The sequence below is a fragment of the Eleginops maclovinus genome, chromosome 13 (genome assembly GCF_036324505.1).
Source record: "Eleginops maclovinus isolate JMC-PN-2008 ecotype Puerto Natales chromosome 13, JC_Emac_rtc_rv5, whole genome shotgun sequence".
In the NCBI taxonomy this organism is placed as follows: domain Eukaryota; kingdom Metazoa; phylum Chordata; class Actinopteri; order Perciformes; family Eleginopidae; genus Eleginops; species Eleginops maclovinus.
In genome coordinates this window covers 1,966,663-1,987,803 of record NC_086361.1, presented here as the reverse complement: position 1 = coordinate 1,987,803, position 21,141 = coordinate 1,966,663, and the positions used below count along the sequence as shown (strand labels likewise).

The following is a 21,141-nucleotide window of genomic DNA, read 5'->3' as shown; positions in this document are numbered from 1 at the left end:
GTGAAAGCTGTTGTCTTTCAGTAGTAAACATGTTTGCATTATTTATATTAAGAATAATATTCTATATTATTGTTGTATTGGGCACTGACTATATTTTGGGAGCCAATAATTCCCCCCCCCCCCCCCCCCCCCCATCATCTAACAGGAAGTTGCTAAAGGAGGGAAGAAGAAGAAAACAAATGAAAAACGTGTGATCTTTACAACACCTTAGAAAAAAAACATCTATTCTTAAAGGGGGCACAAGGACATGAGGTAATCAAAAATAAATATCCTTTTGGTGGGGGGAGTGTTTCCCCATCGTTAAACTCTGGTTAGTATGTAGTGTTATTAAAGCAGAGTGACTCAGAGAACCCAGGACATGAACACAGCTGTCCCAACAGAGAGGAGAGGCTGATGTTGGGGGGACGACACACCGCTCTATGCCACCTCCGCACAAGCCTGCAGGAATTAGGAATACTGCTTCCACTTAATGGAGTGATCAAGTATTGGAATGCTGCACATTCTGTAGAGTGTGTCTCCCCTCCAGGATCAGTGTGACTGACCCTCCTGTTGTCCTCACGTCAACTTTGACCCATTCCTAACCAGGGGTGGGAGGGTAATCTGTGACCACACTAGTTACAGTTCAAAAATGTAATCGGAAACCTGATCTCAGTATCAAAGTATAAAGTAATGTAATCTGATTACTTTCTGTTACTTTTGGATTACCTCAATACCAAATGTAATGTAAATAAAACAAGAGAAAATAAAAAATATGTTTTTACCTTTATGTAACAATTAAACCTTAGAAAAGAGGAAACCAAGATATTTCATATGTAAAATGTAGAAACAGTTTAACAATTGCTGTTTAAGCTTAATACATTAATCCGAATCATAGTGTATTTTTGTCAAATAAATCAGGTGTCCACCTACTGCATTAAAAACGACAGTACTTTTTATACTATATGTTTTATAAACAGTCAAATCAGGAGACGACGAGGAGACGACACAAAGGTTAGAATTTTCAGAAAATAATTCAACTGTGAATGATGAGGACTAAAAAATAGTGCCCTATATAAGGTGGCCTTTTGTTTTTACAACAGACACAAAGTGCCACAAATGAATAAAGCTTTCTACTGTACTAAGATATTGAAATAGTCCTTTTTTATATTATTTTAAGAGCAGACCGACAGAAATGTTGTGTGAGTTTAGGTTGTTTTTATGCTATAATGATGTGTAAAATGCATGTAACAAAATGCTTTATTCTGCTATCATTTGAATTGTGTTTCAGGAAATGAACCACTATAGTTGACATTAATAGTATTAAAAGTTGTTTTTAGATGGGAAGCTTGAAATAAACCTTTTTAAGATTACAGTATGGATGTTTTAAAGTGAATGTCTCACAGGGTCACATGCTGTATGTGAGGTCAGAGTGTTGTCGTGTCTCCACACACTCCCTGCGGTGTGTTGGCGCCCCCTCACAGACACATGATTTCCTCTGGAAAACCAAACCAGTCCCAGCTTTAATAACCTGTCACTGACAGGTTAAAATCACTTGTTTAACTCAACCTTAATACAAATGCATTTAAACTTGACATTTAAACTTGTTGTGAGTGAAAAGGATTATATTAAGACTCACTTCTAGAAGTTTCTACATCTTTTGTTAAGACTAGAGCTTTTAATGTGCTTTGATAGTTCCGGGGGCGGGACTCCAGGCTTATGGAAATTCATTTAAAATGTTTTTTTATGTGGAAATAAATTCCTAATCTTTCTACGTACCCCTGCAATCCCCTCAAGTACCCCTAGAGGTGCTCATACCCTTGGTTGAAAACCACTGGGCCCCAACAGATTTTACCATTGGAGGATTATGGTAAAGAATGTTTGGGGTATTGTCACCTTGGTATGTGAGGTCGCAGATTGAGAGGTGGTTTTGGATGTCTTTCTCTTACAGCTTTTACTCATGAGGACTCAGAGACTGCCACTGCATCTGTACAGTAACCTTAATACTTATTTCATAGATTTGACTTGTGTCTTTATCCCTCAGCATCTGTAGCACTTTGCATAATACATTTCACTTAATTTCAGCAAGCTAAATTAAAATGTTTTGATTCAAATAAGATGCTAAAGGCTGAAACTTAGCTGCATAAAATCTGTATGGTTATTTGTAATTTACCATTCCACATATTTGAATTTCTTAGAGATGAATTAAGTATGTATTCTGTATTATTTTTATACTTCATGCATGTTTTGGGGGTAATGTCACATTGGTCTCAATCACTGTCTCTCTTTTTGCTCCCTCTCTCTCTCTGAATTCCATTCACTGTGGTTTATTCATTATTTAATGTCTTGCTATTTCCAGATGTAGCCTCTCCTCTTCTGCCTCTGTGTGTGAATGCTGTGCTTGCTCTGGTGTGTTTTCACTTTAAGTAACTAGTCTTACACGGTAAAAAAAAGAAAAATATTGAACAAGCAATGTTGTGGATAATAAGTGGATTCAGGCTTTTATTCACCAAAAACAACAGTCAAATCCTGCTTTAACATTAATGCATGAGTCAAAAAAATCTATGGTTTATCTAATCTATCTTTCACATGTACTGTAATAATACAGCCACAGGGGACATTTTTCTGCTGTCTCAGTGCAGAAGAGTCTGTCTCAGGATGTTGTGTTTTAGAACTGAGGCTCGTGTTTACTGGGAACCGGGCCGGGTTAAAGCTAAAAATGAGATTACAGGGTGCAGTTGTTGTTCAGTTAATTTCAGAAAGTTACTAGCTACTTAAGTTGTTGTTCCATTTAAAGAGTCCTCTCCTGCTGATGTTCAGGTGTATATCAGTATGTAGTGTCTCTCCTGGGACATGTCTCTATGCTTTAATGTTCAGAAAGCTCTTTATTTTTCTCATACTGCCTGTGCTGCAGCACCTCTTTTCACCCTCTGTCTGAAACCAGAGCCCAGTCTGCTCTGATTGGTTAGCTGGCTGGTTTTGTTGTGGTTGGTCGGAGATGTCCCGCCCCTTAGCCTATCAGGTACAATGTGTTGGCGCGCAAGCCAATAGGAGCGTGATTGTCACACAGTGATGCCACTATGTTCAGGAAGTAAACAAAGGAGTTAAATGGAGGCGTTTCAGGCAGGGGGTGGGGTGGGGGGATGTGGGTATGGTAGAGAAAATCCCTCTCAAGGGAACACAGGGATTTTAGTCTTTGCGGAGCATACCATCTACCACTTAAATGTACTTTATTACATTCCATTCCATTATGGCAAGTTAATGATTTCTTCAGGACTGATATGTCCTGAGTCAGCTGCAACTCTAAACTCGTTTTAATAAATCATATCCAGTGTTGCTGTGTTACACTTTAATGAAGGAGCAGTCTACGTAACAGGAGCTGAGAGTGAGCGTGCGGGTGAACTGCATCAGACTGCAGACCAGCCGCCGCAGCATCACACAGTGCTGCAGAGATCCTGAACACACACACACACACACACACTGCTGCAGTGGATCCTGAACACACCCTGCAGAACAGCAAAGCCGGCCCAGCAGCACCACAACACGGACACACGACCGGCCGGAGCAAACAGGAGACCCGAGCTGAGGTAAGACCCCCCCACCCCCCCCACCCCCCCCCCCCCCCCCCCCCCCCACCCCACCCCGGCACAGCGCGTTCTGTCCTGCAGGAGGACCAGCAGGTAACCAGGGCAGGGACAAGTGTCATTGAACACAGCGCCGAGGACGAAACTGCAGCTGTCATGTAGCATCATTAGTGTGTGTGTGGACATAGTTGTGATGAGAATGTCCAAAAACATTGTGCTGGATCTGTGTCACTGCGGTCCCAGCAGCACACTGTCTCTGAAAGGTTCATAGAAATCATGAAAAACTAAGGGGTTGCCAGCTGCCTGTGATTAACGGGAATATGCTCCGGTGTGTTTTTGTGTCTCTGCATTCTCCTCATGTCACAGACGTCCTGAGTTCTGCTGACTCAGCGCTGCTAGGCTCGGCTGCGGACAACTGCACGTTCTGTTCCAGACAAGGTGAACGCGCATCACCGGCCTTGATTTAATTTTTGTAATAATATAATACATCTCCAAAAGTAACTGTGTTGTGAAATGATTGTATTGTATGTAAATATTTGCTGCCAAGATTTAGTAGAGTAGAAGTAGCATAAAATTAAAATACTCAAGTACCTTAAAAATGTACTTAAGTACTTGAGTAAATATACTGAGTAACTTTCCACAAAGGAAAATAAATAACATCCACACAAACTTAGCATGACATGTGGTAGATAGCTACTTAATGAAACCTCTCTGACGTCACATGCCTGGCTTCTAGAAACAGCTCTGCAGGAATCTTACCATCAGCCGTGCAACACACAATATACTGTGGGTGGAACATTTGTCAATGTTGTTGGGGAGTAGCCAACCTTATCTTTGTCTGGCTCATTTTATTTCCAGTTTTGACTCCATGCTTCAGATGTTGCAGATATGTTAGTCTTTTATTATTATAAGCCAAAGAAAGTAATCTGACGAAATACACAAAACATAAATCTGAGTAATCTTCTTCTACGCCTTTATCTTTGATACAATTCTCTTGGCATAGTGACAGCCCTTTATGATGAATATGCAATGACAAAAATGCAAATAAATCGAATAGGCCCTATCTGTAACGTAATATGTAATCCACTGGACTGTTTAATTCCGTACCATAATGACATCACTGTGAACCCGAGCACTTCTATTGGCTTACAACACTTTGTACATGACAGGCTAAGCGCAGGCAGTATGAGAAAAATAAAAATCTTTTTGAACATTAAAGCATGGAGACATGTCCCAGAAGAGGACTCTTTAAAGTAGAGACGCTACATACTGATATACACCTGAACATCAGCAGGAGAGGACTCTTTAAAGTAGAGACACTACATACTAATATACACCTGAACATCAACAGGAGAGGACTCTTTAAAGTAGAGACACTACATACTGATATACACCTGAACATCAGCAGGAGAGGACTCTTTAAAGTAGAGACACTACATACTGATATACACCTGAACATCAGCAGGAGAGGACTCTTTAAAGTAGAGACACTACATACTGATATACACCTGAACATCAGCAGGAGAGGACTCTTTAAAGTAGAGACACTACATACTGATATAGACCTGAACATCAGCAGGAGAGGACTCTTTAAAGTAGAGACACTATATACTGATATACACCTGAACTTCAGCAGGAGAGGACTCTTTAAAGTAGAGACACTACATACTGATATACACCTGAACATCAGCAGGAGAGGACTCTTTAAAGTAGAGACACTACATAGTGATATACACCTGAACATCAGCAGGAGAGGACTCTTTAAAGTAGAGACACTACATACTGATATACACCTGAACATCAGCAGGAGAGGGTCTGTTTAAGAGTTCTGAAGAAGAGAAAGTAACATCCCACAATACAAATTGCAATAACATGATATATTATGTGAGTCATGCTTTCATATTGTTTTGAAATTTGCCAAATAACATATTTCTCTGATTTGCAGCAACAGTTTATTACTATAAAAATATTACAGCACTGTGCTGTAATATTGAATCGAATATAAGCTTTAGAGTATAATACTGTTTGGTTAAAGTTATACCGTTATTTTAGTTTTACTACCTTTTCCTATTATATTACTGTAAAATAAATGTAAACCAAAAATGAAAGAAAAATATCACCATTTACAAAGTAAACATTGTGTTAACACCTTGCTAGCGTAGTAAGGGCTTGCACAAGAGATGGCCTAACAACATTATCATTTTATTAAATTCAGTATGAAACACTGGAATACAATGGAAATCAGATGAAATGTGTTGTAGCCCCATTGTCTTCGATACTTTCTTACAAAATCAAAATCCACCCTTTGTTGTAGAGTAAAAATAACAGCATCATCCCTCCACTTCCTGTTTAACCCCAGTGGATGTCAGCATAGAGTCTGCTTAGCCTGGTACACACACACCAGCAGGACCAGGCCTGTGTGTCTCATTGGACTTCAAGTATCAACAGTTAAAGTACTCATTATGCAGAATGGATATTATTGTTATTTAATCTTGTTTTTATGTGTTATGTTACATGTAGTCACATTTTAGTATTGTATTTTATTAAAAATGGACCAAATTTAGATACTAGAAATACTGTAAAGTAATATACCGTATCATCTTATCGTGTGTATGTATGTGTACAAAGTAACTGCGTTAAATAAATGTAGGGGAGTAAAAAGTTCAATATTTGCCTCTGAAATATAGTGGAGTAGAAGTATAAAGTAGCAATAAATAGAAATACTACACCATAACTATAAGTTAAGAATAAATGTGTCCAACAAATACTTTAGTAAATGTATTTAGTTACTTTCCACCTTTTGCATTTACCAACATTTCAGTAGAATTAAGTCAAACACAGGGACATCATTAAGAGACAGTCTATGAGGTGATTCATATCGCTTTGTCCATATCCTTTTGTCTTTATCTTTCCAAACCTTTGACCCTCCTCTCTATTCATCAGCCATATTCTGTTTCCTTGACTGAGTCCTCTCCTGTCCTCTGTTCTCCAGCAGCAGGATGTCTGTCAATGACAAAGACCCGATGCCTGCAGTGGTCTCTCTCTCCCCGGGACAACTGCAGTCCCTCCTCAAGATGGAGCCCAAGACCCTGGGGGTGAGTCCTGTCGACCAGAACACACATCATGCCTAACTCTCGTATACATGCATCCAGGCTTGGGGAGTAACGGATTACTAGTGAAGGGATTACATTATCAGGATACAACACAGGACAATGAGCAGAGATGGCTTTCCTTGGAATTCTGACTTAAAAGTCTACTCTAGTGCAACTTCCTCCATAGAAGGCACAGAATTCCAGATTTTTTGCCATATTCTGAATGACCCTGTAGGACTCAAAGTTTTGATCACCTCCTGTACCTGTCCCCTCCCCCCCTGTAGGCGATCCAGATCGTTATTGGGGTTCTGATCCTCTGTCTCAGTGCCTCTGTGCTCCAGGTCCACGAAGTGCACTTCACAGGAGACGTGGCCCTCTTCCTGGTTGTTGTCATACAGGTGAGTGAGGGCTACTCACATCATGCTGCCATGCTTTCTCGTCTAGATTTAACTTATGAACATCAATATGATTTATATTTATTTATCATTTATACTCACATTTCTTCTAAATCCCGTGCCTGTGACCCCCCAGGTGACCCTGTCTGGTTCAGTGCTGGTCCACAGTGGGAGGAGCCCGACTTTGTTCTGGGTGAGTGACGACACACACCACTCCTGTATACACAACCCTGACGTCTCTAATGAGTTAGTGTGTTTGTTTATAGGTGTGTGTGTGTGTGTGTGTGTGTGTGTGTGTGTGTGTGTGTGTGTGTGTGTGTGTGTGTGTGTGTGTGTGTGTGTGTGTGTGTGTGTGTGTGTGTGTGTGTGTGTGTGTGTGTGTGTGTGTGTGTGTGTGTGTGTGTGTGTGTGTGTGTGTGTGTGTGTGTGTGTGTGTGTGTGTGTGTGTGTGTGTGTGTGTGTGTGGCTCTTGACAGAAAGCAATGCGATTTCTCCGTTGGATTTCAGTTTATGCAGAAAATAATCTCTGTGGCAAACACATGTTTATGATACTTTGACAGTTTGTTCAGCAGGATATTATCCACATAGTAACACCACTTTGTGAATATTGAAAGGTAAACCTAATCATAAATAGTAAAGAGCTAACGTTAGGCTATAAGAGCTAGTAATGGTCACATGGCTGCGCATCACAACAGCTAAGCTAAAAGCGGCTAATATTTTGTCACTTTTAGTCACTTGTTAGTAACCACTGTTTTTAAGATGAACTGAAGCTTCAGACGTCCACCAGTTGGATAATTAATGACGAGTTTTATGTCAAAACACGAAAATGTCTTTCAGGCATTTCAAAAACACGTTGAAAAAACATTAACATGTCACGCGGAAACTGCTAAAATCTTAACCCATTTTACAACTCATTCCTGCATAAGTCTACAATCTGTAAGCTTGTGAACATAGAAAATGTAATATTTGGAACATCGTTTTAAACAATGTATTACTGTATCATGTATTTGTCTGTGAATAGGATTTTCATAGTTGTGTAAGATGAAAGATGTTAAAATGGAAGCCATGTTCCTTTATGTGTTTCATTCCCTTTCTCCAAAGGTTTGCCATTTTTAGGATCATCGTCTCTAAATGAAATACAGTCTTCTCATTATTTGGCCCATGAAGGCCAAATGTGAAGCCTGTAGGCATGATGCAGCATCGTAGAGCCCTGTGTTTGGTGACATTATTGAACATGAGCACTTTCTGATCTGCAGGTGAAGGTCGTGCTGGTGCTGCACCTCATCAGTGCTGCCTTCTCCACCGCCGCCCTTGGACTGATGTCCAAACACCTGCCGTACCGCCAGGACTCCTACCACTGTGAGCACTGCCACAGGCTGGAGCTGCACGCCGTGGTAATGTCTTTTATACCTGCACACTGAGCACTTATATGTACTGTAGATTCAAGTTGTAAATGATGATCAAACAATCTGTGCTAAAAGAGTATAGCTACAGCTAGCTACATGTTACAGAGTAGGACTAAAATCCACATGACTGAATTACATTTCAACATGAACAACATAAACATGGATAAATGAAACAAACTATCCTCAGTGTGTCTGTCTTTGAAAGATGTGAGTCTTGCCTGGTGCAAGACTGAAACAATGTCTGCAGGACAGAAACAAAAGACCCTCTCATACTTTGTTTTGATGAAACTCAAAAGGTGTTTCCACAGTTACAGCTGTGACTAATAGGCAACACCTGTGCAGTCACACTGGACAATTAATTAAGTATTGCTCAGGGACACAAAACACTGGTGTTCAAAAGGCCAAACCCTTATTGCCAGCTGTTTGTCACAGATTAAGGGAGGGGGAAGAGAGGGGGGCAGGTATACGTAACCAAAATCAAGCTTTAGTTAAGATAAAGCTGAAAACAAAAAACACAAAAAACAAGAGGAACCAGGTTAAAACTACAAAATCAAAAAAACTGAACAAGTATGGATTGGGTGTGGGTAACAAGTGGCTGAAAAACGAGCAAGAACACTGGGAATCAGGCAGGGACAAAATACACCACAACATCAGGACCAGAACAGAACAAAGACCAGAAACGGACAAAGAACACAACGGGAGAAGGGACTATATACACATGCTTTTACTCTACTCTTTCATTTGTCATAGATATTATACATTTAAATGGGTTTTTCAAAAAATGTTATCAAATTGAAATGAAGGACTCTTGTCGGAGGACAACTGTTTTTCCGGGTATCGGGCTATCATATAATTTATCAAATGAAAGACAAACATTTTTTTAAAAGTTACATTTGTCCCTCAGATGATCAACCCTGATTATTTTAAATGAGGAAATGTTATTGCTTTTCAATTAGCACTTTCCGTATTGGGACATATTTTCGCCAAATTCTCAAGAATCAGTGAAACACATACAAGACTACACAATACACACACAGCTGCAGCAGGGAGGCACACACACAATGGCGGCAGGTGAACACAATCAGATAATCACATAGATGGGAAAACTACAAGACAAGAAGTAAATCCTAAGAACACACAAAGAGGAAATACATTTCAAAATAAGAGAGGAAACTACAGACAGATCGTTTTCTCACTCATATCTCACTTGGTAAAACTCACCTGTTCAACTCTCCAATTGTGGCTCAGTAGAAATTTCCTCAGTGTAAAACGTCATGGGGTTGAGAGTTTTGAGAAATGTGTTATCGAAAAGAAAAAAAAAGAGCTAACCTACATTCTAGGTTAACAGGGGGATGTAAAAATGTTGGATCAAACCTTATTTAATCAAGTCTTAATGGAGATGGAGATTCATGCAGTAGAGGAGGCAGTGCTACTCACGGAGCATCACTGACCCTTAGAATCCCATGCTTTCATAGTTGACACTACAGACTCCATGTTTCTCTGTCTTTACGTCCACTGCAGCAACATTGTTTCAGGAAATGCACCGGGCTGATCGAGCAAAAGTGTAAAGTAAGTGACTGACTACTGTTACAACTCATACTTAGAGTGCATGGAGAAGACACAAATGAATGAAACACTTGTGTTGATAGATGAGTCAGTGTCACTGTCAGAAACACTCAGCTTCCCCTGACACACTCCTCCGTCTGCTCCACTGCGCAGCTGCTGATCGACGGGATCCTGGTGACCCTGGTGATCTTCCTGGTGCTGGAGCTGCTGATCTGCATCACCGCCATGCTGTTCGGGCTCAGCGTCCTGGCTGCTGGGGGGACACAGGTAAGCTTTCCTGCTGTATATGTTGCAGCAGAGGTTGACGTACTGTACATGCTTAACTAGAATAAGCAACATGGGGGGGTAGTTGTTAAAAATGTATTCCATTTCTAGTTATCTCAATAAAAAATGTGATCAACAACATAGACTAAATATCAAAATATAAAGGTAATGTAACCTGATTTACCTCTTTATCAAATGCAATGGAAATAAATCCAAGATAAAATAAATATCAATTCAAAATGTATTATGTTAGACAACAGAACAATGTGACTATAGAAGAGAAGAAACATAAATATTATTATTATTATTATTATTATTAATAATAATAATAATAATAATAATAATAATAATAATAATAATAAAGCTTTATTTATAAAACACTTTTCATACAGCAGGTGCAGCTCAAAGTGCTTTACATAGGGCACCCATCTTAATTTAAAAACAAACAGAAAATGATCCCTCTCAAAGAAAAAAATTAATAAAGGAAGACAAAAGACAAAACAAATCAATACAACAAAATATAAAAAACCTATGAAATAAATCAAATAAACATGTATATACAATAAAATAATAAATATGTAAACGTATTGATATTTATAAGAGAGGATAAACCATTAAGATATTAAAAGACCAACTTAAAAGGAAATGTCGCTGATAAAACTGTTAAATAATATAAGGTAAACACATTTGATTTAAATGTAATATATATATATATATATATTTTTAAATCAACCCTAAAAGAAACTTTAGGATCAGAAATTATTGTATTGATAGAAAAAGATGCCTTTCATGAAGCATATTCAGGCAGCAGCCTAACATTGGAACACATGAGCACATACTACAGTTTAAAAAAGCAGAAATAAAATCTGGGCTGACAGAAAAGGCTCCGTTTTAGTTTAACACAAACAGCTCACACACACTATTTTATGAACATATACGTTCACCTGCTGAATTAGGTAAAGAGAAAAGAAGAAACAAATATCAAAAATGTGTCCTCAGCTCAAAGCAGCGGGAGTCACCTCCTTGTGAGTTTACTTATTGTGATATATTTTCTCTGGGACCAGTCTCTAACAAACTCATCAAGAGTTCCTCTGAACTTATGTGATAACCTCTCCAATGGCAAAATAGACATGAAATATCAGGGGGTCTTTGTTCAACCATTCCTGTAATATAGTGAGGCGTGCAGCATTCAAAGAGATTCCTAGAAGGTGCCTGTGTCTGCGTTTATAGTTCGAGTTTAATCCCAGGGAAATATGATATGGATTTACAGTGTTGTCTCAGTGTAGCTGTCAACTGACCCTCTAAGAGTCACTATTTTAGGTGCCTTAAAAATTATCTTTATTTGTGTGTGTGTGTGTGTGTGTGTGTGTGTGTGTGTGTGTGTGTGTGTGTGTGTGTGTGTGTGTGTGTGTGTGTGTGTGTGTGTGTGTGTGTGTGTGTGTGTGTGTGTGTGTGTGTGTGTGTGTGTGTGTGTGTGTGTGTGTGTGTGTGTGTGTGTGTGTGTGTGTGTGTGTGTGTGTGTGTGTGTGTGTGTGTGTGTGTGTGTGTGTGTCCCCTGCAGGCTCCAAGACAAAAACCTGTGTACCCACAGACCCGCCCCCCCCCTGTTCCAGTTGTGCAGGTGGTTCCAGCTGTAGCCGAGACGTCTCAGGTAGCACACTGTCTTTGTTACACTGATATATTCTTTAAGTAAAAAATATGTTTATGGAATAGAAACATTCAATAGGTACAATACAGTTTTTGTTTTTGAGAAAAATACTCAACAACAAAACAGGAAAAGTTTATTTTTAAACCTCTCAAAGAAGTCAACAGGGAGAAACGTCCTTCATGGTTAGCTCATGGTCTTAGATTCTAGTGCAATGGATCGTCAAGCTATCTGAGGACCTGCGTCAACTTGGTGCTACTTCATATGTATCTGATTAATAAGCTACCGGTTAGTGTAAATGTTGCAGCAGAGTACATACTTCCCCAAATGATGAATAAGCGTGGGGTAGAAATAAGTGTCCTGTAGTCCCTTCAATCTCTGCTTAACATGTTCTTCACTAGCAAGCATCATACCACAGCGCAAGGTTAAAATGTTTTATTTAGAGGAGGTACTGAATGTCAGGGGGGTTTAAAGAAGGATGAGGGATGTTCTATATATCCAGCAGTGGCTCAGTCAGTAAGGGCTTTGACTGGGAATCGTAGGGTCGCCGGTTCAAGTCCCCGAACAGACTTGAAAATATGGAAAGTGGATGGCTACTTGGAGAGTTCACCTGCTGTGGTACACCGGACACATCCTTTTGTGCGTGACTAATAAAGAGGGTTTTATCCTCCGATTCTTCTTCTTTCATCCTCCGATTCTTCTATGTGGCTGGTCAGGAGGACGAACTCTGGGTAGGGGTTCCGCTCAGGCATGTTTCTGAGAGAGGTGGGGCTGAGGAGGGGCCCTGCTCCCAAATTATGCTATATTTGAACAATATATTATAGGGCCATATCTATACAAAACTTCTCTGTGATGTGTTTTGCTCAAAATACTAAACAGATCCCCCATTTTAGCATGCCTCATCCCCCTCTATTTCAGCCCTGTTCCTGAAGTGCTGATTCTGTGACTGTAGCTTTAAATGAACTAGCTGCTGCTGGCCACGCCCCTTTGGAGCTGCTGCTGGCCACGCCCCTTTGGAGCGTCATGATCTCTCCTCTGAAGAGAGTTTTCTACCGGGAGAAACTCAGCTAAACGCTGCCGTGATTAAACGCCACATTATGTTCCAAACCACATCCAGCATTATTTCTGAAACAGTCTGGAGCTCAAACGTTTCTCTCTCGGTTTACCACAAGGACAGGACCTTTATATTACACATAGTCTCTCCAGTACAGCGTTAGCTCTGAGTGTTAGCGATGCTTGCTAACGTAGACCATAATACTTCCAGAACATGTGGCACATTGTTTCTGATACAGCACAAAACCTGTTCTTTCTCCAGTGTTTACCACTAGAACAGAGACAGTATATGTATTATATATACAACAACTCTAAGTCCCTCCTGCAGACATCCTGCTGAACACACACACACACACACACACACACACACAAACACAGGTGCTGGGGAGGGGATTCAGCTAGCCCACTGTATGAGGGACGATAGGTTGGGACGTTTAATGTCGGCAGGACGTTGCCAGGAGTTCAATGTAAAGCCAGCCCACATTTTACTTATTACATCATAAGGACAGTAAATGGATCAGCTCATTTGTACCCCCATTTTTAGAGATGTGGGTAAGGAGGGAAAGAGAGAGGGCTGACTTTTCTGACACTTTGTGAGTCTCCTTACACACCGGGGACACATATTTATGTATAAAAGACATCAAAAAGTGCATTTTGCATAACAGGGAACCTTTAACTAATAAATTGATATATCTTTCGCAACTCATGTTCCTGTTTGATCTGCTCTCTGCTGACAGGTGGCTGTCATTGTAACTGAGGCAGATTCCGAGCAGGTGGAGGAACTCTCCACCCCCCCCACTGAACCCCAGGTGGAGCCCATCGAAGATTTGACATCAGAGCCCTGAACTCAGCACACACACACATACACACTCCTCCCGGTGATGTCATGTCAGTCAGAGTGTAAATATGGATGTCAGCCTCCTGGCGGCCGGAATAATAAGAACAGTTTAATCTCCGATTTGGATTGATGATTCATGAATCAGAGAGAAAGCAAATCTGCTGATGACAGCGGTCCAAGGTAATAAACATCAGAAGAATTGGTCAAAGTTAAACTAGAGGGTCCCAAAACAGTGCCCAAGGTTACCATCCTGTTCTTTCACTCCTGCCATGACATGAATACACACTCAGTATAAGCACTGCTGCACCTACACACTGAACACACTGAAACATTGACTTTAATTAAATGTATTACAGAACGTCAACATATTTCACATAATTAAGCCTATTGTGGTATGTGTTTTAGCTTATTGTGTTTATTTATTTTTGATGACGTGTAAATACTTAATCTGCACTACTTAAAAACTGGTTTTACAACATACCTACACTATTTCTCTCTAATTTAAACTACTCTGTTTGATTTTGCACAATTTTTTATTTCTTTTTTATTATTTTTATCTTAATTTTATTATTTTGTCTTATGTCCTTTTATAACACTGTTGGAGGAGCTCGGGAACTTAGATTTTTATTGCCATACTACACTGAAGCTACTGTGCATCTGACAATAAAAACCCCTGAACTGTATTAGGTTAGTTGAAAGCAATACTATTAAGTTGAACCTAATATTATTGATTTCAACTAACCTAATACAGTTATGGGAGGTCTGTTGACATAATACAGTTAATTAAAGTCAGTGTTTCAGGTTGTTCAGTGCACTACAGTGTGTTGTGGTTATGATGTTGATCAGTGTTACAAGCCATTTATTCTTCCAATACTAACGTCACTAACATAAGTAGAGAGTAGAAAAAATATAGACATAAAACCAGAGAAGGATTCTCAGCTAGCGAGGGGGAAGAAAGGGCAGGAAGGGTTCACTCACTGATACTCTGTGTGTTAGTTACAGTGAAGGCAGATTCAATAAGTAAGTTTGCACTTTTTTTGCCTTTCAAATATCTCAAACTGCTCTGGCCATCATTGACTGTTGAAATAAAAATGTTGTTGACTAACCTTTCACCTTTTATTGAGCTCATGTAAATTCAAACTGGCCTTGATGCGATTGTAGAATTCATTGATGTAAGAGTATTACGACAGCAACTCTGCTCTCTGTTGTTCATTCATGGTTTGTTCTTTTATTTTTAGCCCTGTGATCTTGAAAGTTTGGAGAATTTAATCAGTTGAAATTATTCACACGTATGAGTGATTATCCAAAATGGATCTATATCTTAGATAGAGGCAGCATGAAAATAAAGAGCTTTTTGGACATTAAAGCATGGAGACATGTCCCAGTAGAGACACTACATACTGATATACACCTAAACATCAGCAGGAGAGGACTCTTTAAAGTAGAGACACTACATACTGATATACACCTGAACATCAGCAGGAGAGGACTCTTTAAAGTAGAGACACTACATACTGATATACACCTGAACATCAGCACGAGAGGACTCTTTAAAGTAGAGACAAACTGGAGACCAGACTTCTTGGACGGTCTGTTAGTACAATTTATCGCACAGCAAGCCATATTATTTCTGATATTTGCATTCAAAACGCACCAACACCACCAACATGTCCGACAGGTCAAATGCAGTGACTGTTAGCGGAGCTAGCAGAGCAGAATACTAGCGGCTAGCGCCCACTGACGGCGCTAACCTGTCAATCAAAGTGACCACGCCCTTAATTATGCATAATTTTAAGCCTTAATATAATTAAAACGGGAGAGTTATATAGAAATTCACCCTCCTCACAGTTGTCATGAATAGGGAAATTAGCTATAGAGACCAAAAGCAATTTTTGTACTACACTGTAAACATGTTTATTTCTGCTGTACAAATTGGCTTTTTAACATAGGGGGGGTCTATGTAAATTGCTCTGTTTTGGCGCCAGGCCAAGCTGCCATTCAATGAACTGCAGTTTTTTGGCACTTCCCTATGTGTTTCACTGCTCAGCCCCGGAAGTTGCCCCTTGGTTTTAGCACTGTGATATGCATATTCATGATTTGGGTATGCAAGAGAGGACTCTTTAAAGTAGAGACACTGCATCCTGATATACAAGCTCAGTCTTTTGCTCAGTGTCACTATTCCTATACTTTCTGCTTCATTGATCAGCTGTGCGACAGATGTGTGGCCTCTTTTTCTTCTCACGAGTCCTCACTGTGTATTATTCCTCCTTTTCTTCTTTTTCTTCTTCTTTTATCTTAGTAGAAGATTCTCTTCTCTCACATCATCTGACCCAGGGAGCTCTATAGCATGTCTAGCATCTGACACCCTCTGTCCTTTGTCTCTTCCCAAAGTACATTGTAAGTAAGACATGTAAATACAAAAAAAACCTTCTTGTAAAGCAAGAGTGGAGGGCTCAATTTCCCTGAACAGACAGACGTGCAAAAGATGTCCTCCTTAGCGAATAACAACAATGTATGAAGACATTGATGGGATGAAGAGAATTCTGACAATCTGGATTTGAGTGGGCTTCTGAGGCACTGGACATCACGACTGGAGGTAAAGGGTCTTGTCTTATACATCTTGAAGGACATGGGAAACCATATGATAAACATAGGAGCTGCTAATACCATAGATCAATATGCCACTCTTTCGGGCTCTTTGTCTGCTAACATAACTTATGCTCTACTTTCCAATCTCCAATCGCTTGTGATACATTAAACACAGTATTTATTTACCTTTGTATGAATATGGATTAAACCTATGCACACTAACCCTTAGCCTTACATCCTGCTCTCTAAGATCTAAAAACAGTGCCAAGTCAAACACACACAGAAAAACAATTTGTTAAGAGTCATATGCTTATCAAGAGGACTCTTACAAAGGAGTGTAATGAACATGTATTTACGATTTACAATAATAATGACACTTATATTGCAATGTTATTACACCCTTTTTACTCACTATTACACCCATACTGTACATTGGGCACTGTACCTGTCAAATGTGTATACCCCAGGATGCAGAACGCATTAAAGGGTTAAATTAATAAATGTTGACATTTAGGTTTCAAGGTTTCAAGGTTTCAAGGTTTTATTTGTCATATGCACATCAGATACAGCGTATATGTTGGCAATGAAAATCTTATGTCGCGTGCTCCTCCAACAACTCAACATACATGGTGCAAAAGATAAATAAAATAGTGAAAAAGAGAGAAGAATATTTACAATATCAACAATACAGATTTGAGGATGTGAAATATATACATATGTGGAATACATTGAAAGTATTTAAATACTTTACACTGTTGAATGAGGAGGTATGGACAGATGCATATATTATGTATAACAGATGTGTATGGCAGATATGTATAATATATAGATATGTGTACTATAAACAGATATGTATGGCAGATGTGAATAATATATATATATATATATATATATGTATGTGTGTACTATAAACAGATGTGAGTAGACATTCACAGATCTCAGGAGTTCAGCAGTCTTATAGCCTGTGGTATAAAACTGTCTCTGAGTCTGGTGGTCTTGGTCCGGATGCTGCGGTACCGTCTGCCAGACGGCAGCAGACAGAACAGATTGTTGCTGGGGTGATGGGGGTCCTTTAATATCCTACCGGCCTTCTTCCTACACCGCTGGGTGTAGAGGTCCTCCATGGATGGCAACTCCGTCCTGGTGATGTGCTGAGCAGTTTTCACCACCCTCTGTAGAGTCTTACGGTTGAGGGCGGTGCAACTGCCATACCAGGCGGTGATGCAGCCAGTCAGGATACTCTCGATGGTGCACCTGTAGAAGTTGCAGAGTATCCTGGAGTCCATGTTGAACTTCCGCAGCCTGCGGAGGAAGAAGAGCCGCTGTCGAGCCGTCTTGGATATGACCCTGGTGTGATGTGTCCATGTCAGGTCCTCACTGATGTTAACCCCGAGGAACCTGAAGCTGCTGACTCTCTCCACAGGAGTCCCGTCGATGGTGATGGGTGTGTGTGCTTCTCTCTGCCTCTTCCTGTAGTCCACAATCAGCTCCTTTGTTTTGCTGACGTTGAGATGGAGGTTGTTGTCCTGGCACCAAGATGTCAGGGCTCTGACCTCCTCTCTGTACGCCGTCTCGTCGCCGTCTGTGATCAGGCCGATGACGGTCGTGTCGTCAGCAAACTTGATGATGGTGTTGGAGCTGTGTGTGGCCACGCAGTCGTGCGTGAACAGGGAGTAGAGGAGAGGGCTGAGCACACAACCCTGAGGGGCTCCGGTGTTGAGGGTTAAGGTGGAGGATGTGACGTTCCCCATCCGCACTGCCTGGGATCTGCCCGTCAGGAAGCTCATGATCCAGTCACAGAGGGCGCTGTTGAGCCCAAGGTCCCTGAGCTTAATGATGAGCTTGGAGGGCACAATGGTGTTGAATGCTGAACTGTAGTCAATGAACAGCATTCTCACATAAGTGTTCCTCTGGTCCAGGTGGGAGAGGGCAGTGTGGAGGGTGAGGGAGATGGCATCATCCGTGGACCTGTTTGCTCTGTAGGCAAACTGCAGGGGGTCCAGTGAGTCATTTAGTGGTTTAAGGATATTTTTCTTCAACAATTTCAACCAATGAGTGTTGTATAGCCAAGCACTGAAATGTTACTTATCTCCCATGACCTCAACCCCACTGATTATAAGTTATCTTTCAATGTTGAAGACCAGCTAAGGAGGCAAAGCCGCAAGATTTGAATAAAGCAAGAAGAAAAGAAGAACCTGAGGAACGTGTTAGACAATCAGGACACATGACAGGACCATTGAGTTGAACTTGTCTGCTTTGAAGGACGGTTTTATTGCAAAGAATACATTTCCTCCAATGTTTACTCAAGGTTATTTCTGGTGAGGAGGCCGTATTATGTTAATTGTTGTTTTTCCCTCCTCTAGAGCAGGGGTGTCCAAACATTTTTCACTGAAGGCCATATACAATAAAACATACGAAGGGCTGGGCCCCTCACTAAAGGTGAGGTTACAAGTTAGCAAAATCAATCAAATGTAGGTAAATTATATGTTATACTTGAAAATGCTTTAATAAAAAAGCAGCCTTTATATTATTTTGTTGGCAGCTCATTCCTTAAAACAGAGGCCTCGGATTGCTCATAAGAAGGGGAAATATGAAGGGTCTATTCCAAGCATGTTGTGCAAATAAGTTATTGGGCTTTTTTTTTATCAACTAAGATTTATTCGAAAACATTTTCTACTTTAGTTTACTGCATTTATTTGACAAGTGGTTTTATTAAGACATGAATAATGTGTCATATATGTAAACATATATATTTAAGAAGTACAAGCACAGGTTTCATTTGTGGTCCATATTCCATTATACTTCTAGAATTTGCTGAGGGCCGATTCAAGATAGTTTGGACACGCCTTCCCTAGAGTGTTCTATAGGTTTTTGTGCATGTAAATGGTCTGCAAGGGTTAAAATCCCACGTGTTCCCTCCTGATGGATTTTCTATAACCCCCAGCACAGGCACTATGAGAAAAATAAAGAGCTTTATGAACATTAAAGCATGGAGACATGTCCCAGTGGAGGCACTACAAAATGATATGAACCTGAAAATGAGCAGAATAGGGCCCCTTCAATTATGAAAAAAAGAGGGTCTTCCTCACAGTCTTTGTTTCACTGTGTCACTATTCCTATAGGTTCTGTTTCATTAACAAGCTCTGCAACAGATGTGAGGCTCCAGTTGTTATCACGAGTCATCACTGTGTATGACCTACAGTATATTGAACCTGGTTATTTATCACTCTTGACTATATCCATTGACAAAAAAAGCAGTGTTGTAGTGAAAAGGTGCATACTGCTTTGAAGAATCTAAATATTCAATGGTGATGCATTGCCCAGGGTTATACAGGGCTGTGACGTTAGCATACAAACACAAACCCTGATTGTCTAACTGCAACAATTGTTTGAATGGCACTGTGGTACCACACTTCTGGGCAGGACCCACTATAGTGACACCTTTTCTTACATTACAGTTGCTTATCAGTGCATGAATCACAATGATAAAATACCAAGTGCTGTGTATACAGTTACCCATGAATAGCTCCACTCTTTCTTACTTGTTTGAGAAGCAACATTTACTCAGAGCTGCTAATAGAAAGATTAATAGCTGCCGCATTGTCAGCAGAACAGAAGAACACAATGGCACTGTGGAAAGGGAACACAATGTAAGGTGTAACCAAATACAATGTGAGTGCAACCACGGGAATGTACGACAACCATACTCACACACGCCACAACACACAACCTTTGAGTTTCATCTTTATTTGTTCCTTATTCCTCTTTCTTTCTTTTCAGTTGGTCTTTCAACTGAAAAGATACATGTATCTCCTATATAATATGGTAAATCAACTGAAGCAGGTACAACTTCATTCATTTACAACTGTCCAAAGGAAGGACCTCTGTATCAGGATCGTTAAATCTGATGTAGAGTGTTCCTGGAAGTAGTTTGCTACCAAGCTCTTAATATAGGAAAGTATGTAAAAGAACTCCAGGGCATAGCTGATCGACTGGTTTGGAATGATCCAAAAGAACTGGCGAGGTGTAGATGCTAGATGACATGCAGATTGTTCTGCCTTCTGCATCTGTTCCGAAATCATTGAAGAGGCCTCCAGACACCCTGGGAAGTCCGGAATTCCAGCCTTTTGTCAGATGGTTTCAATATATGCATTGTCTGGGCATTGGGCTAGCACTGAAAAGATTCTTCTACATTTAGCAGGTGCTGCTCCTGAATTGTCTGATGTGTTTGAAGTCTTCAGCCCCAAGCACTTGGCATGAGTGACACTACTGTTCTTTGCCAGTAAGTAGGAACATGTTGCTTTTTCCAGCCAGTTTCTGTCGCAACTATGGACAGTTCTAGAGCTTCGTAGGGTACTTGAGGCCTGGTGCTGATTGGACCATTGCACCTTCCACAACATCTCTGATCTTGCTGTTCTTGGGGGGCATGATGGCGAACCCTGATGTTGGCGAGTTACAATGAGGCACATACCCTGGTGTTCGTGGTTGGAGGTTACTTGTTGGATCGCTGTACTGTCTCCTGACTGTCAGGTTTGTGCCATGCCTCTGCCTCGATTACCTTTGCCCATTGATTTTGCTCATCCTGGAGGATTCCTTGTCATGTGAAGTTTGGCTTGCCTCAGTTCTGCGGACCCTGGTGAAAGTATTGTGCTCACAAGGGGGCTTACTCTCCACCATTAGGCCTTCTACCTTTCATTCTTCCCTGCCTTCACCAATGTTGCGTCCTGTTGGCC

The 21,141-nt window shown here is 40.5% G+C and overlaps 1 protein-coding gene across 4 annotated transcripts; it reads left to right on the top strand.

The window, feature by feature from the left end:
- Window positions 1-3,323: 3,323 nt before the first annotated feature.
- On the top strand, window positions 3,324-14,925 carry LOC134874694 (uncharacterized). Of its 4 annotated transcripts, none has more exons than XM_063898822.1 (10): window positions 3,324-3,563; window positions 3,927-3,998; window positions 6,556-6,655; window positions 6,937-7,050; window positions 7,184-7,240; window positions 8,304-8,441; window positions 9,975-10,022; window positions 10,173-10,286; window positions 11,845-11,934; window positions 13,719-14,925. In XM_063898822.1, the coding sequence occupies exons 3-10, from the start codon at window positions 6,560-6,562 to the stop codon at window positions 13,824-13,826; spliced, it is 765 nt and encodes a 254-aa protein (XP_063754892.1). In that variant the 5' UTR covers window positions 3,324-3,563; window positions 3,927-3,998; window positions 6,556-6,559; the 3' UTR covers window positions 13,827-14,925. The 4 variants fall into 4 exon arrangements, with proteins under 4 accessions (XP_063754892.1, XP_063754891.1, XP_063754894.1 ...); XM_063898821.1 differs by having other exon boundaries at window positions 6,553-6,655; XM_063898824.1 differs by lacking the exon at window positions 9,975-10,022 and having other exon boundaries at window positions 6,553-6,655.
- Window positions 14,926-21,141: the final 6,216 nt, after the last annotated feature.